The sequence below is a fragment of the Acanthopagrus latus genome, chromosome 1 (genome assembly GCF_904848185.1).
Source record: "Acanthopagrus latus isolate v.2019 chromosome 1, fAcaLat1.1, whole genome shotgun sequence".
Classification (NCBI taxonomy): Eukaryota; Metazoa; Chordata; class Actinopteri; order Spariformes; family Sparidae; genus Acanthopagrus; species Acanthopagrus latus.
In genome coordinates, this window is record NC_051039.1 from 502470 (window position 1) to 520768 (window position 18299).

At 44.0% G+C, this 18299-nt stretch overlaps 1 protein-coding gene across 3 annotated transcripts; it reads right to left on the bottom strand.

The window, feature by feature from the left end:
* Window positions 1–1761: 1761 nt before the first annotated feature.
* Window positions 1762–17881, bottom strand: slc8a1a (solute carrier family 8 member 1a). 3 transcript variants are annotated; one of them, XM_037105657.1, is made up of 11 exons: window positions 17783–17881; window positions 13765–15557; window positions 8699–8805; window positions 6407–6427; window positions 6195–6212; window positions 6079–6093; window positions 4867–4935; window positions 4473–4600; window positions 4289–4388; window positions 3942–4214; window positions 1762–3742 (listed from the first exon to the last, which is right to left on the bottom strand). In XM_037105657.1, the coding sequence occupies exons 2-11, from the start codon at window positions 15537–15539 to the stop codon at window positions 3366–3368; spliced, it is 2883 nt and encodes a 960-aa protein (XP_036961552.1). In that variant the 5' UTR covers window positions 15540–15557; window positions 17783–17881; the 3' UTR covers window positions 1762–3365. The 3 variants fall into 3 exon arrangements, with proteins under 3 accessions (XP_036961552.1, XP_036961545.1, XP_036961560.1); XM_037105650.1 differs by lacking the exon at window positions 17783–17881 and adding an exon at window positions 16637–17654; XM_037105665.1 differs by lacking the exons at window positions 6079–6093; window positions 17783–17881 and adding an exon at window positions 16637–17652.
* Between the last annotated feature and the right edge of the window lie 418 nt (window positions 17882–18299).

Sequence of the window (18299 nt, forward strand, 5' to 3'; positions counted from 1 at the left end):
AAACCGAAACAGTCAGTGGTTCTGAAGTGACTGTTAGAACTTTTCTCTGGACCCAAACAGTCTGTCTGTCAGTCAAACCCGTCAGGAAGTTGTTTCCTCTCAGTTCTGGTCCTGATGCATCAGCTGATTTTTACATTCACACACAGTTTCTGTAATGATCCCGTCTGACAAAGACACACATGAAGATTGATGACGTCAGTGCACTGACTCAATAACCTTCACTGAGATTTGAACCATTGTACATGTCAAGCTTGCAGACTGCAGAAGCCCTGAGGGGCAAAGTGAAGACATTCTTCTGGTGATCTCAGTTGTTTTTCCTCTCCTGTGTTTGTGACTCCACAGCTGGCAGGAAAAAGTCTTGTGAGGGAATCTTTGTCGTTATTGAGGGAAACTGAGTCAGAAAAATAAATTGCGAAGAGAATCTTTATTTTTCATGTGAAAGTGAAACCAACTAAAAAAAAACTACAGTTTGATTTGTGAAACTGAGTAAAGAAATATTTTTCAATGAGTGGAAATTTCAGGACAAAAAATGTTTGTGTGAAACCATGTGAAAAAAAAATTCACTCAATTTCACTTGTTAAAAAACATTAAAACAAACAACTGAGGAACAAATAAAGAGAAAGATTATCCTGGCAAATGTTGTTATCAACCAGTTCTCACATCACAAACACAAGAGAGAAAAGAGTCTGGATCACCAAAAGAACAAAACAAACCCGTCTCCATTTGTCCCTCAGGGCTTCCGTACACAGCAGATAAGCTGATATAGAACAGCAACATGTCGGATCATTTAGTGTTTCTTGTTGTTTTCTTGTGTTTGTGTTCATGATGGGCTCACGCTGCCTGTCACTGCTGCACAGCTTCAACCCTTTAAAGACAGTTTGCAGTTTTGTAAAACATGAAAAACTTGTAGGATGTTTGAACAAAATAAAAGTGGAGAAAGTGGAGGCTGATGATGTTTCTGTTAGTCGCTAAAGCAGCTCTGTGTAGTTTTATAAAACTCAGGAGTTTAATCTTTGCATTATAAATCAGATAATGACACAAACTGTCTCCATCATTGAATAAACCAGCAGTTCTCAGAGGAAACACTGTTTGAATCTAGAAAGGTGGCAGGGTCCGCCACATATAAACACAGTAAAACAGTATAAATTGTGTTAAATGTCAGTTTGTTTATTTCATTTTTTGAGGTACTTGTACTCAAGTATTTCCATTTTCTTCGACCTGATACTTCCACTTCATTTTAAAAGGCAAATATTGTACTTTTGACTTATTACATTTATCTGATAACTTTTGCTGCATCAGAGCTGAAGTACAGTTTTTTTCCCTTCTGTTTAGAAGGAAAATAGGTCAAATATTTCCTTTCTTGACATTTAGTGTATTTATTTTGTTGATTTATCAGATAATCACCTCTGAGCTGCAGAGAGCTGGTAGGAGGGTTGCTAGTTAGCATGCTAACCAGAACCCAGAACTTCTTTGATGGAACATTGCCTCTTCACACTGTTCATGTTCCTCAGCTCAGTTTAAATGTTCAAACTAAATGGACATATCTTACAGTCTGCACCTTTAAGACTCAATCAACAGGATGTTGTTTGTTGTACTTGTGGCTGTAATGAACACTGTGGCCTCCAGGGGGCAGCGACACTTCTTTAGTTGTGTTTCCAGACTCAGCAGGACTTGAAACAATCATAGACTAAATCAACTGTGTCTATGGTCCAATCAGTGAGGAGATAGGTTGTAAACATTCAAGAGAAAAACAACAACACGTCACTCGCTGTAGTTTAATATTTGAAGGAAAAACACATCATTCTGTTCTCAACAGCTCTCATGTTTACATCAGCCAATAGGCATCCGTCAGCTGCTGTTGCCGAGCAACCAATCATATGACAGATCATCATGACGTCTCTTCTACTGAGGCTTCTTTGAGGTTACGTATGCACTCACACACAAACAGACACTGTTATAAATGATCAGAACCTCTGACGGTCTTTAAGATCCTTCCACACACAAAAATAATAATTTCAAACTCAGTGCAGATAATCATGTAGGTGCAACACCACTGCTCCAGTCACATTGAACATCTAAAGTCCTGCAGGAGGAACCATCGTCACTGCTGTGGTTGTGGTTCAAAGTCCTTGTTCAACAGAATGAAAATGATAAATGTTAAACATTAGTTAAATGTACAGATGAAGGAGTTATGATGTGGTTGAATGTTCAGGAGGTATGTGAGGATGAAGACAGTTCAAAGTCTGACATCACCAGAGGTCAAATCTGGACACCAGAGTGATTCAAAACAAGTTTCAGGAGTCTTGAGGGTTCCATGGTAACCTTTACAATCCCTTAGGACTCTCAAGAACCTGTAGACTCCATCAGGAACCTCTGCGAACTTGAGCAACTCATCAAAATTCTTTTGAATGTGATGGATGTTTAAAAAAACAAAACCCTAAAGGGACCATACAGATTATTTAGAGATTCTTCAAAAAGGTTCCGAAAAATTGTCTGATCATCAGTTCTTCAGAGTTCATCCAAGACTTCCGAAAACTCAGACAACTGTTGGAACGTGTTGATCCACCAGAAGAAGAATCAGAAAGCCGTTCAACAGGAAGACGATCCTGTCTGATCATTTAGGAACCTTTAACAAGTTAGCAGACCCGGAAGTTTATCCAAACGCCACACATGTTTATGAGCTTATTAAACCTCGGAAGAACATTAAAGAACAATCTTGAGATAAATGACAAGAGAGATATGTACATGTCAAAACGCAGCAGAACCACTGGAAGTTTATCCAAACCCTTAGAAAGTCATCAGAACCTGGCACATAATGCAGGACCTACGGAGGTGCTGATGAAGGTTCTGCCTGTAGACATTTATCTACATGTTTAGATAAACCATTAGAAGTTTTTCCAAACGCTTAGAAAAATGATATAAACATGTCACATTATGCAGAAACAAACTGGAACTTCTAGGAATGCATCATTGCTGCCAAGAAGCCGTCAGATCCTTCAGGAACCTTTTGGATCTTAAGAAACCCATCAAAGATGTTTAGAACCTGTTGGACTGTTAAAGAACCTCAACAAACTATAAAATGTTCAGCAGAAGATTTATTTATCTGCACGATCATCTAAAAACCTACTGGAACTATTAGAAGTTCAATCAAATGTCAGAACCTGTCAGAACAGTTAAATGTGCTTTAGAAACTTTAGGAGTCTGTCAAATGTCAGAAACTTGTGACAAGCTCCAAACATCTACCAAACAGAAATTATTGGAACCTGTCAGAATATGCAGGAATCTATTGGAACCATAAGAAATCCACAAGAATTGTTCATCAAGAACCTGTCAGAACCTTTCAGGATCTGTCACAAGCAGAACCTTTAGAAGGCCTGTATGTGGCAGTAGGCCTCCAGTGAGGAGAACACAATGTACATCAGCCACAGGCTGAAGAACAGGCAGGTCGTGAGGATCTTTGGGACTCTAGGTCCGCCGAGTTCCCCACCAATCTCGGGCCGGCGGCGGTAGATAAGGACGGCTACACAGATGAAGGCAAAGATGGTGAAGAGTGTGACGGAGAAGGCCAGCGTTCCCGGGTCGACCCTGAACTCCTGGCCCTTAGAGTAGTGGTAGATGGCAGCGATGGACCAGGCCACGCCAATACCAAGGAAGACGTTCACAGCATTACTTCCTGTCACATTGCCGATGGAGGCGTCAGCGTATTGGTCCTGGATGGCAGCCACCTTACTGGCAAAGGTGTCTGAAAGTGGGAGGAGAAGCAGAATTTTTAGTTGCTGCTAACTGTTTAGTCAGCCATGTTGTTTATGTGTATCATCAAGCACATGAAGCGGCTGGAGGTCAGAAGTTAGACAATTCAATGTGGAAATTCTGATTCTTAAATTGTAAAGTTGCTGTTGATGACAGAAGCTGCTGAATGAATGTGATGGTTTATATCAGACCTGGCACAGATGTGCCCAAAGCCACGAAAACCACTGCGGTGACGGAGTCTTTGAGTCCGACGGTGCAGCCGAAATGTGATGCCAGGTCGCCGATTATCGCCGTCAGCATGCCAATGACTGAGATAGAGACAACGAAGCAGGCCCAACCGTTCCAGTAGTCGGTGGGAGGGACGAAGGCGAACAGAAGCTTCCAGAAGACAGTGAGGAAGTGCATGACGTAGTCAAAACAGGAGGGCAGCTTCTCCTCGCCACATTCATCATCATCGTCATCACCTGGACCGGAGAGGGAGGCAGAGTCAGGGTCAAACTGACGGGAAAACAGAAACTTGGCTGAGGTCAGTTCTTACCAGAGCTGACTGTGATGGCTTCAACAAACTGCTCCCTCCAGGTGTTGGTCCCGATCACCAGGGCCAGGTTGGTTTTCTTCAGGAGTTTATCCACAGTGCTCTGCAAGACAACAGGTCAGTCAATAAAGAAATGTTTCAAGGAGACAAATCTGTTTTATTACAGTGAAACAGAATCTGATCTCACCTTGAACTCGTACGACTCCTCGATGACCACTTCCAGTTTGACATGTTCGCCCAGCGTCGGTCTGCCCATCTCTGCAATCCTCCTCTCCTCCTTCTCCTTCTTCGTCAAAACATCCTCATCCTCCTCCTCTGAGACAGACACACAGAGAGACAATGGATTAATGGATGGAGTAACAGTTGGACATATAGATAGATGAATGGACAGTGCAGATGGATGACTAGATAGATGGGTGGAGGGAGGGATGGACGTATGATGGATTGATCATCCGTCCATCAGAAGGACAGATGGAATGGATGGACAGACAGAGGACTAATTGACAGATTGATCGGACGGATGGGTGAACAGATGGTGGACTTGCAGACTGAAGGGTGGATGAGCTGATGGATGACAGTACCTGTGATGTTGATGACGCTGGAGGGCAGCGGGTGGTCTCGTCCCTGGACCTTCCTGTAGATGTCTCTACCTGAAGAGGTGAACACAAACTGAGTCTACTGAAACCAGACAGGTCAAAGTCCTGATGTCAAACACAGAACTGGATCCAGGGGAAGTCCTGGACCATCACAGCTTCCACCAACACCAACCAAAACATCATCTTCAAACTCTTATCTGGAGAAAAAATCTGATTAACTAAATCTGAAGGTTCAGTGAGTGTTTAACCTCAGGCGCAGTGTTTTCACTCAGCCGTGTGCTGATGAAGCTGAAACAAACTGAGCAAATCAACAACGTGATCAATAACCTGTCTGATCTGACATTCTGAGAACGTCTCTGCACGACACCCGAGAGGCAAATGACCAACCGCGACTTCTGTCTGAAGCTGTGACAATGAGCCTCAGGTTTTAAAATAAAGCGTGCTCAGTGAGCTCAGGGGAGATGTTTTCCCATCAGCCTCAGCGGTCGAGTCACTTTAAGAAGAGAGCATCATCACACCACACAGCAGTGACTGATGTGCAGCGTTAATGCATGCAGTCAGGACGATGGATGGTGATGGTAGAGTTCAGAAAGTGACCCAACATGTGACCCAACACGTGACCCAACACGTCATCATCGATCTGATTCTTCACGCCCACTGGAAGACGTCAGAAATTCAGCATCAGTGAAAGACTTTCTGCCCTGGTTCATTCTTGGATAGTCGACTGCTTTGTAAAAATATTCTGTCTGCCAATAAAATCTGGATGGACCTGTAGATAAGACACAACTAGAAAACCAATCAGATCAGCAAAATGTGCAATGATTGACTTTTCAAATCTGGACTGGAGATACTCCTCTGATACTGTATCAAACAGCTCTGATTGGCCCAACACAAACCAAGTCACAGGGAAATCTGAACGGAGGGTGGACCGACTCATCTGGTACCCAGGATACCTTTCAAAAGCATTCATGTTGAATTTCAAAGTGGGAAATATGATTTTGGGACAATAGTTCCTACTACCCTGATTCAGCCAGAGATCTCATGGAGGACATTCTATTTTTGAAGGAGCTGTTCTTGCCTCCACAGTGATGAATTAGATCCAGCTGAGAGGTTTCACTGCGACACATCTCTGTTATTGTTCACGCTGTTGCTCAAACACATTAAAACAAACGTCTCCACCAATGAGAGGTGTCTTACCATTCAGCCGCTTGTCTAGTAGGAAGTCACAAAAAGGATCAGTTAACTCAGATCAACAGTGAATCAATAAAAAATGAGACACGATGTAAAGAATCAAAGTTTGTGGGTTCACCTACCTGTTTTGACGAATCCACCTAAAAAGTCAGAAAATACGAAACAAGACATCAACATTTACTCTGATTGTGGCGATTCTTCACTTAAATAACTCGAAAGTCCAGAGAGGACATGAACCAAAGTATGTTTTAGAGCAGACAGAGACATATTGAAAGACAGAGTGACAAACAGGGAGGTCGGTAGGACAGAAAAGGGAAACATAAGACCAGCTTACCGACTTCCTGAAGCAACACAGCTGAAGAGAGGAAGCAGATGAAAGAGAAGTCAGAGAGGAAATGATGCACAACAACAACATAGGTGAAGAAATGAAGGATATCTGATAACAGCTGATACTCTCAGTCCAGGTCACAACAAAATCCTTGTATTTCTATTTATATGCATTCATCCTAAAAACTGGGTCCTGATCTGTCTCACTGAGAGCCAACCTGTAACCCGTGCACAGGTTTGGGGTAAAGGACTTGTGTTAAATCATAGTCAGTTAAATCAAGATGAAGTTATCTACACATGAAGGGAGGAACCATAACTCAAGTCAACAAGTGACAGTTTGTTTCTACTGTTTCTACTGTTAGTGTCAGAGTTGTGGAACCTGAATCATGTTTAGTGTTGAAGACAAAACTGTGAGTAAAAACAGGGACAGTCAGGTTAAATGTGACAAGATAGAGGACAGCTGTCCAAACTGACCCAGACCAGTTCTAACATGACCACATCTGTCTGGACCTGTTACTTCCTGTCCTAACATAACAACCAGCTGAACATCTTCAAACATATCCAGACAAACCCAACAGATCTAAACAAGTCCCAACCTGTCTGTGTAGTCTTTCCTGCAGCTGAGATTGAACACCTGAAATTGGTCTCTTGCCTCAGGTAGCGCTGGTAGCTGCAGTCATCCTGAAGATTGTTATAAAATTCAGCCAACTGCCGCAAGTAACGGGAGTACAAATCAACTTGTGTGAGTAACACAAAGTGAATATTTGGCCTGAATGCACCATAACTGCCACACGAGAGGGACAAATGGTCCAGATGCTTTAACCAATCCCAGCTGATTCTAGTTCTGACCAATCGGAGGTCCTCTGATTGAAAAAGGAGGCAGTGACAGCAACAGCAACAGGTGTAAACTGAACAACAGCAGGAAGAGAGTGCCTCAAGGTAGTTGAAGGAAAGGTCAAAGGTCATCAGAGAGGTGGCGGTGCCTCTTCACACCTGTCCATCTCCTGTTCCAATATGGCTGCTGCAGCTCTATGAAGAAGCTGGCCTGCTTATCGTACTCATCGTGGTCAATTATTCTAACGGCTACGGTCTTCCTGCGGACAAAAGAGTACAGACAGCATGCAGGTCAGGGTTCATGCATGAGTTCACCTACACACATTCAAACACGCCGCTGTCACATGTCAGTCACCATGGCAACACCACAGCGACAGCGACGAGGAGGGGGTGACCTCACTTCATCGGGTCTGCAGGGAGGAGGGACTGAACTCTGTGAGGTTAAAGTCACAATGACACAAAACCATCTTGTTACATAGACTCCAAGTTAAAGGGACAGTTCACTCAAATCAGTTGCGATATTAATTAATTCTCTTTCATTTTGCTATTATTATAATTATTTTTTATTTCTATTTGAACCAGACTCTAAGCTCTGGATTTGGGTCTGGGTTTTATTTTTGTAGTTGGATCTTCTCCATTCAGAGTGTGTTGAATGAGCTGTTAGCAGCTCCTGTCTGTCGTGGACCCATGGATGTAACAGATTACTTAGATACTTAAAAGAGTCTTCTGTGACGTCTGAGTGGATTAATGGACATTTAGAGAGATCAGAGATAAGCTCTCAGGTGTTATCTTGGAGCTAATGGGAGCTGAGCGGTTACATCACATTACAGTTACATTACAAACTGTTATTTTAATCACAAATAATGATTTTTTTTCAATGTAATAAGTGTCTGTACATGGTGAACAGGAACGTGTTTTCCAGATGAACTACGCTTCATATTCAGAGACCATGTCAGTCTCTCTCTGAGCTGTTTCACCTTAAAATGCATCACGATGTTTGTTATCAGTGCGTGACTGCATCGCTGTAAAAGCTCGTCTGCCACCACTTACTCCATCCAATATAACGTAATGACAAGTTTTTACATATACAGTAAATGGTAACTAATATAGGCTGCTTCTTTGGAGTGAGAAGAACGTGGAGAAAGTCACCAGACTCCCTTTAAAAAACCCTCAATTTTGAGACGCTGCGATAAGAGAAAGTGTATGAACTTTGTGAAACACTGTCTTCAATATATTCTGAACTATTTGGGCCAGATGTCGAACATAAAGATATCTTTTTCCTGCATGCAGAGCAGAGTCACTGTTGAGATCTGCACTCTGAGCTCCTTCATTGTGACTTTAACTGTCCACAGACTGATTGTTGAGGCTCCTCCCTGTGAGGTCATGAGGTGAGTTTGGATAAACAGAGGTTAAAGGTCGTGAGTGATGGGGGCGGGGTCACAGCACAGGAAGGCGACGCCCCCACCTTTCCTCTCACTCATCTCCAGCAGCCGAGGCTCTCCGATCTCTAGGAAGAAGTTCTTGTTTTTCTCATATTCTTCATCATCGATTATATTGATCTGAATGTTTTTGCTGAAACAGAAAGAACAACAGGAAGGTAGAAGAAGATGTGTGAGGATGATAGAGCGAACAGGAGGTGGATGGTGTCAGAGAGGTGGTGCTGCTGGAGGAGACTGCAGAGAAACATTTCCTGAGAAAAGACAAAGCATGTGATCACTGAGTGTCTGAAAGTGAAATAGTGGTGTGAAACTCACCGGTCCTAAAGCACAAATTTACTACAGCACACATTACATCGTTTATGACCCTGTCAGACATCCTGACAGACCTGAGACCTGCCGGGATGTCTGGCTCCAGCTGGAGGTGACGGTCACACAGAGAAGTGACAAGTTTCCATCACAGATGATTCAACGATCTGATGATGATGACACAGTTTGTTCTGCCTCCGAGTGTTGGAGGCTTCACCGGGCTGCAGGCCACGGCAGCCCTCATTTGACAGATCTCCAGCGTGTGGGTGTGTGATTGCGTGTGTATGTGTGTGATTGCGTGTGTGTGATTGCGTGTGTGTGTGTGTGTGTGTGTGATTGTGTGTGTGTTGGTGTGTGTGCCTGCAGTGTGGAAACTAAAAATCGCCTTCATCCATTTCCATGTTTATTTAATGTCAGCAGATTGATGGTTTGGAGGTTTTGTCTCGGTGCTTTCAGGACACAAGATGCTCTCAGAGACTGAGAACAGATTCAAGGATCTAAATCCTCATTCAAAGTGACGGTAGAAGTAACAAAGTACAAATACTCAGTTACTGTCCTTCAGTTCATGTTTCCTGTCTCTGTCCTCTGAGTCTCTGTGTGACTTCTCCTCTCTACACCTGAACTTTCTCCTCTTCACAGCTTCACAACAGCCTCGTTACTTTAGTTTGATGCATCTGAGGTGAATTCTGGATTCTTGTTATTTCCCAACATCAGCAGACTGATGTGGACCAATCAGACGCAGCGAGATGAGACAAAGACGTAAAAGCCGTAAGAAGCCGTAAACAGACAGAGAGGGAGGCTGGAATGTGGAGAAAAGGCGTGTTAGTGTCTCGTATCTGCAGAGAGTTTCTGATTTTCTCTCTTTGTTGCTGCTCGGGACGCTTTACCAACCCAACATGTGTCTATTTGACGTCCTGGGAATGAGACTCAACAATCAACTGTCTCTGTGGTGTGTTCAGGAACAGCTGGGACAAATCCTACTGATTCTACCTTTAACTTTAATAGTCTTTGAATTCTATTAATATGACGTGAGCTTCAGTTAGCTTTGAGCACAAATGTCCTTCAGAGGGAGACTTTTTACTCTGATACTCTGAGTCCATGTCAGAGCCTGAACTCTGTTACTGTGCTGGAGGAAACAAGATGAATCAGAACTTCTACTGTCACCAGAGTCTGTTTGTACACCAGTATCTGAGCTTCTCCTGGAGGACAAACTGTGAGGACCTGGATGGACGGCCCTGTGCAGACAGCTGTCCACCTGAGATCGGATCACTCAGGTCAGACGTTTATATCAGGGGAGCAGGAGGTTGTAGTGACGGGACATTTTACTTTGTACTTTTTCTTTGTGTTCACAACCAGCAGAGACACTTCAGCCCAACGGTCACTGATTTAATGTTGATGTAAAACACAGATGAGTGAAGCTGTGTGTGCAGAACAGCAGTAATACTGCAGTTTTACAAGAGGCAGTTCAGTTTTCTGTGGAGGGGAACAGAAGTTGAGTGAGTGGTGTGGTGAGGTTGGAGAGGTGGCTGCCGGCCAGTGACGACCTCCCCTGTGGTCGTCGCTGAGAGGAACCGGCTGCAGTCATCTGTCTGCTTTACGGGCTGAACGCTGGACGATGAGCAGGATCCTGCTGCTGCTCAACACAAGCTGCCCTAATAAGGCAGAGAGCGGCGTGATGTTTATCTGGCCGACACACACGGAGCCCGTCTGGACTAACAGCACGACAAAAGATATCTGACACGCAGAGCTGGAAGTCAACTCACACTCACTGAAGAATGGTTTGAGAAAAGCTGGAAGTGAGAGTCAGAGAGGAGGAGACAGAACATCCAACTGCAAATCCAAACTAATTAAAAGAGCCTAAAAATAAATGATGCATCACTTCTTCTGCACTGCTAACCAGCAAATCATGGACAAGTTTGTGAAAGGACTGCCAGGTAAATGTAGAGCAGCAGATGAATCTACACCACATTTCACAACTACCAAAACAAAGACAAGAAAATATGACGATGCATATCTCTCTCAGCTTCACCAGCACAACGCTGGGTCATGAGGAGAGGACAGTGTGAGTTGTGTCTCAGTTTCTGACAGCATGAAGTGTGAAAACATCATACAAAGGTTTCTAGGATGCATCCGACCAGTTGAAACGACCGATAGCTCCTGACCAATCAGAAGTGATGGATGCTGGTTTGGGTTCAGGTTAGTGTCCTGAACTTGTCTGAGTGTGAAGCTCCATGAACACTCTTCTGGAAGCGGCAGCTTCGTGTCACACAGCGAGTTCTGCTGTAACCCGAACGGACTCAAACACTGCGTCCACGTAAACAGCAACAGTGTGAAGCTCCTGTTGCACAGAGCAGCTCTGACAGCACCCACAGATCTTCTCTGGGAGCGCTTGAGGATGTCAAACACGTCGGGCCAGGAAATGTGGATAAAATGATGAAAAGGACCTGATTTACACCTGGTATATTAAAGGTCTGAAAAGGGTCTGGATCTGGATGTGTTCCTGCTGTCCTCGTTCGGATCTGATCTCCGTCCTCTGTGACAGATTTCATGTGGCAGAAACACAGAGTTTTGTGGATTGTTTTGGATTTAAAGGAAACTGTATTCACTTTGTGGATTGATGTCTGTGTATGTTAAATTTCAGCCACTTCTTTCTTCAGATACAACACATGTACAGATGTCAGCACCAGGGGCACTGTTGGGGTTTTCAGGACCAATACTGTTGATTAGAAATCAAAAAGTCTGAAAACTGATATTTGGGACTTATATTAATTTGTATTGAAGTACAATTTAGAGGTTGTTTGCTCAACTATTTCTATTTTCTGTTACTTCATAATTCCTCTCCATCATATTTATTTGAAACATATAAATGCTAGTTAATTTGCAGATTCAGATTACTCAGTGTTTATAGGGAATTTGTGCTTCAAAGTTGGACCAACACAAACTGAACGTCGTGAAGGAGTTCCTGCAGGACTGTAGGATCAGAAGGTGTACGTAATAATGTTAGCAGCTGTGTGAGGAGCTGCTGCTGAAAAACGCAGAAAAATATCAAACAGGAGAAAATGAAGGTTTGAGTCTGATACATGTTTGTTCCTACAAAGAACTGATGGTACGTGGAGGTATTAGTATTGATTAGTGACTGTTGGGGACTCCAGTCGTCCAGTATCCAGCTGATAAGCGATCGGTCTATATAAGGCTCTGCAGCAGCTCATTCTGAGTGAATGTAGGGCAGCGTCCTCATCAATAAAGAGAAATAAAGAATGAGCAGGGCACCTTTTCCATTTCAAGTCGCCATCCTCTCCCACCACAGCCAGCCGCTGTGTTTATGCTCTGGATATAAATGTGTTGTCATTACATTCCTGCTGCCCACAGACATGGAAAGAGGCTCACTGCAGCCGCTATGTGAGGTATGTTGACTGGCGTGAATGGTCACATGATGGCGAGGAGGCGGAGCTTTGAGAGCACCAGGAGCATAACGACTTTTCTCTCATTAAATCCTTCTTTTAACCGTCACACTGCCTACGTTGTGTTTTATAGTCAAAAGACTGGCGAGTATTGATCTTAAATTCTGTATTTGATTTGAGCAAACTTTTCTGTTCATGAGAAAATCCAATTACAAGTAATTATTTGGACCCCCTGAGTGGAAATTTAGGTGTTACAGCAGCACGAGGACACGGAGAGTACAAGGAAAAAGAGAAACTATAAGGAAAATCATCATTAATTGTGTATAAAATATGAACGATGTAAAATCGATTGCAACTAAATTTAAAATGACAGGCAAGCAGTACATACAAATTATCTACAGGCAGCGTTGGACTGTAACTTATAGTGCAATCTCAAGCAAAGTCAACATGAGAGTGACGAGTTATTCTGCAGGAGTGTCTGAAGTGATTCATTTCGTGATTTGGTACCAACACTCAGTTGTGTTTTGACATTCAGTCCAGCCCTGAAAGAGATTCGGCTACGTGACTAAATCCAGCACGATGTGAACTGAAGCTGAACCAAAGCTGTGTCGGCTTTACTTTCCCCTTTAAACACAACGACTCCTTTGACTCCCAGCTGTGTCTCTGGGCCACAGAGCAGACAGGCAGAGTGTCGCCACACCATGAAAACCTGGCTTGGATGCCGCCAGGCTGCACGTTGACTCAGCCTATCTGCTCTGCAATAGCCGATGCGTTAGTAGCACCATTGCTAAGCACTGGAGGAGAAGCCAGAACATATGATGCCTCCAAGCGGACCAATCACAGTCACTTATAATGGGCTTGTTACCTGCTGCTTCCCCAGTAAACACGCCACACTCATTGGCTGTTGCAGAGCGGCCAGACTGAGCAGGAGAGGTTTCAATGAATGTAATTTGACATAAGGATAAAATGTGATGTGATTGATAAATCACAGTGCAGCACAGTCTTACTGTTTATCTGATAAAAGCCTTATGAATTGATTGGCTTTTGTCACATTTTATTACGTTTCTGCAGTGAAACTAAAGCTCCCTTTTCGCTCAGCGCAGACGCCTGTCTAATGACGTGGACGGACCTCTTTTCATGATCAGCAACCAAAAATGTATTTATCAACTTGCTAATGTCATTCATGTTGTTGCTAGATTTTACTTTGTGCACTTGCATTATGTTGATATCATGTACTATTTTGTACGTCTTCCAATAGTTATCACGCCGTGGAAGGTGAGGACGCATCTTAAAGACAAGACACACTCAAGAAACACCCGATGTTTGTTCTTGTGAAAAGTGCCATGAGTACTTCATCATCAGTCAGCACCAGAATTTTTACTTACAAGATCTCATCGTTCTCAAACTCCAGGACTCCATGTGTGTCCTCAAAGTCCTCACCGCCTCCTTTAGCCGTCCCTTCCATGGTTTTATATGGCACCACCACAACACCGCGAGCCCCTGAGGACCGGATCACCTTCACCTCCATCACCCCGACGCTCTCGCTCACAGTCACCACTGGCTCCTCGAATGTAAAGATCCCTGCGTGGTCGTCATCAAAGATGGTGACTGTGGCTGTGCACGGCAGACCCAAACCTGCGAGGGCGTCCATGTGGTTTCCCTCATACTCATCCGAGCCCTCAGATATGACCATCACATTGCTGAGGTGAACCAGGAAATGCTCGTCTTCCTCAAAGATATCATCATCAATAATGTCAACGCGGATTTCCTTCTCAGTCTCGCCTGGTTTGAACACAACAGTTCCTTCAGTGAACTGGTAGTCTGAGCCGGCGTTCGCTGTGCCGTCTTCAGTCCGGTAATCCACTGAGACTGTGCTCGTCAGGTCTCCACCACGACGCACCACGTTCAGTGCTACACTGCCGCAGTTCTCCAGACACTGGTAGCTACCAGGGTCGAAGAAAACCTTGGAAGTGAAATCGTTCACTGAGACCTCGGAGCAGATATCGTGCTGGATGGCTCTCTTGGCTTGGTCAGCAGCATGTTTCTTCAGGACATTGCCGGCTCCTGTCATGATCCTGGTTGCCTGACAGCGGTAGAAAGCCCTACTCTTCTGTTGCTGAGTCAAAACTTGGTAATTGGCAAGCTCCATCAATTGCTCCATCTCCTTCTCAGGATGTTTCTGTTTGAGCTCCTTCAGGATCCTGGCCACCTCTCTGCGGGCCTCCTCCTCGTCCAGCTCGTTAAGATCGAATCCCACCTCTTCCACATGAGAGTTGAGGACTTTCCCATCCATTTCAATGTCAACCTTGGAGGGAAGCTCTGGTTCTCCCTCTGTTTCGATGATCATTCCTTTCTGCTTCCCTGCTCTGTATCGTTTATACATGTATTTGTAGAAGAGAAGTCTGCGGTCGGCAACATAAGCTAGTCCAACACAAATGGGGAAGAAGAAGAGTGTGAGCAGCCCCTCCCATATCTCAACAACGCCTGGAGACAAGACGGCGAGGATCAGGTAAAGCCAGGTATATGCAAATATGCTCCAGGTGGCGGTGACGAAGAACACCCTGAGGTGCTTCACCTTTCTGGTCTCGCCTTCGGGAATGACGGATACACACAAGCCAATGATGACAAACATGTTAAAGGCGGCACTTCCTACGATGGTGTTGGGGCCCAGCTCGCCAGCATTAAAGTTGTGACCGCAAACCTCCACGACTGAGAGGAGAATTTCTGGGGCGGAGGAACCCAGCGCCATCAGGGTCAGGTTGGACACCGTCTCGTTCCAGATGCGCACCGTCGTGGTGACCTTCTCACCGTTTGGTTTCTTGATGGTGATTTGTCTCTCCTGGGAGGTAATGACCTCGATGGACGCCATGAAGCGGTCAGCGATGATTGAGACGCCCAAGAACATGTACGCCAACCCCACAAAATAAACTGTGGCTCTGGCGAGGCGGTCAGTGAAGGCTGGGTTAGTTGGCTTCCATACCGGCAGGATGACACCTTCGATGCATTTGGTATTCCCTCCACATGTTGTGCGGTTACTGAGTGTGTTGTTGGTCAGAGTGGAGCCTCCTGCTGCAGAATATGGGAGTTCAACTGTGATGATGGTCAACAAGAACAGCAGCTGACAGGTGGAGAACGGTGACGAGGTCCTGGTTCGGCTCATGTTGACACTCCCTTCAGCCTGAAACACAAAGATGGAGAAGTCAATGCTTTTGGTTTCTTTCTGCTCATGTTTGGAAGCTGGATGACATGAACATGACAGGCTGAGGTTGTTCTTCTAACAGTCTGACAGCATCGCAGGAGCCAGTCCTCCAGAGAGCTTTAGTCCAATAACCATGTCCTCGTTGCCTGTGATGCTGTCAGCCTGTCAGAGACTGAAACACTGTTAGTGGACCTGACTGTGACGTCACAGAGGATCAAACTACAGCTTAGGAGATCGACTGGACCGGTTCTGAAACCTTTAGTGAGAATCATTAAAAATAGCAGAATCCCCTTTAAAGTGACTTATAACTTCAAGTTATTTATTGTAGTTTCTCAGAACATGACTGTTCTGTATGTTAATAATGACTGTTTTGTCATAGCTTTGTTTAGTTTTTTAATAATTTAACATGGACAACAGTCACATTGGTGTGTTTATAGAAATAGTTTATAGAGGTTTTTTTTTAAAGTGTACAGTAAAAGAAAACATCGAAGGTACAGATGTTTGTGTGGGATCAATTAGTTCCTGAACTCTTTTCTACAAAGACAGTTGAATTGAATTTGAATATAAATGAATCATGAGGTCATGAATCAAGTATGAAAACTCTTGCACTCATTGTGGAAATTAGCTTTGGATGCTTTGGATTTGAATTGATCTGTGAAATGTAATCAATATGTTATTATTATAAAGAAAATAATCACCATAAAAAATCATTTATTAAAGTTATATTTCATTTCTGTGTGTCTAGAAACTTTTACAACAAACACCATTCATTAACATTTATACATAATAATGATTAACATGATTATAAGTTGTATATTTTTATGATCCTTTCAAAAATCTGATTTTTTATTTATCAAGAAATAAAAAATAGCTTAAACTCTCAGACATTATTAAGGACAGTAATACTGTAACATCACCGTACTCCACCCACAGTGTACTGCCACACTGTATTCTTATATAGATAATGCTGCTAACTTAAACCTACAATAAGTCACTAAATACTGTGTCACCACTTGCTGCTCCTGAACTGAAGCATCAGTCAAAGATCAGAAACCTACCGTCACTTCAGCAGCTTCTGAATCTGACAGGGAAAAACAAAACTAAAGAAACTTATCGATCAGAATCTCCACAAAAACACCAGAAGAGTTTTCATCCTGGAGGAGAAGAAACCCTGAACCGTCCTCCTGTTTCACACCCGCTGAACAATAAAAGCCTGTCAGAGGACGTGGAGACGAGAAACAGGACCGCCGTCTGAAAACAGCACTGTGACCACTAAAGTGCCACACTGCTCCTCCTCCTGCTCCTCCTCCTCTTTGGAGTTTATCATCCTTCTCTTTAAACTGCATGATATTTCTACTTGTGGAGCTTCAGCCTCACAGTTTAACTCTCCACCAGGTGAGGAGAGAAGATGACGTCACAGCAGATAATCAGAGTGATTGATTATGTAAGACATGGTGAGATCACCTTTCAAACAAGACTTTTAATCATAGAGTTATTGGGCTACTTTAAAACATCATTGGACCAAAGAGTTTTACTATCTGAAGACGACTGAGAGTCAAACAGTTTGATTCTGTCAGCTGCAGTTTGATGTCATGCTGATGAACTGACTGGTTCTGAAGTGGCTCCTGAACACCACTAGAGGTCCTTCTATCTGACACTGACACTCAGAGTGTCTGCATTAAGTCACATGGAGGTGAATAATAACACTGAATTAATCCTATACTGACAATTTGATAATGGTCGAGCTGACCCACAAGGTCCAGTCCTGCAGTCCGGTATCTGCAGACAGGAATATTACTACGACTACTCGATGCAACATGACTGCTGAGTCAAACCACTTCAACATCATTTCAACAGTACGACAACAAGCTACAACATCAGGACATTGTTACTACAGTACAACTATTACTGCACGGCAGTGGACCTCCAGATCTGCAGAACCTCTGGAGAGAACAGTTATGACCATCAGTGCTTCACTGCAATATTATCTCATTAAAATAACTGCTGATCTGTCATCTCAACATTATTACAACAGAACTTCACTAGAACCCGAGGACTTTATACTGCAACAATACAACTGCAGGACAGCATCATCATCATCATCATCATCATCATCTCCTCCACAGCTGGATGAAATTCTGCTCCTGATGAATAAACTCAGTGAATTCTGCCCCTTTTTGTCCCTCCTCAGAGCCGGTACTCACCTCTGGTCCTGACGCAGCAGCAGCAGAAGAAGAGAGTGTGTTCAGGAGGGAGAGCTGCGTCCGATAACTGCTCTAAATTTAACAGAAACAGACATTGTTCTAAACATGGCTGCATAGCTGCCTGTGAGCCGCTTATCGTCCCTCTCCCAGCGGGACATGGCCATACAAGGCCCTGCGGGGCCCGGGGCCATCCAGCAGCTCCTCGTCCCGCCGACACGTGGGGGAGATAACAGCTAACAGCTTGCAGCAGCTTGGTGACGCCGACTGGCCACAACAGGCAGGAATGCTGGGATAAGTGTCCCATCTGACATCCGAGCAACCTTCACAGTCGCAGAGAGTTTCCACTCGTGGAGGAGGTGACATCCAGAGACCTGCAGGACCTGCCGGGCCCTGAGGAGGGACAACCGGACGTCTGTCAGCGTGAGCTCCACGACAGTAGATATGACAAATATCAAGCTGAAACAAACTGCTGAATATTCACTTTTTGATACACAATTCCCCAAAACATTTACAATCA

What these genes read in the sequence shown, in the direction of transcription:
- slc8a1a (XM_037105657.1), bottom strand. Translation starts at nt 15,539, where the DNA reads ATGAGCCGAACCAGGACCTCGTCACCGTTCTCCACCTGTCAGCTGCTG. An exon ending in TTTGAGAACGATGAGATCTT is followed by an intron (nt 8,806 to 13,764) that starts GTAAGTAAAAAT and finishes TTTCTGTTTCAG; the next exon opens with CAAAAACATTCAGATCAATA. An exon ending in TTTGGGCACATCTGTGCCAG is followed by an intron (nt 3,743 to 3,941) that starts GTCTGATATAAA and finishes TCCCACTTTCAG; the next exon opens with ACACCTTTGCCAGTAAGGTG.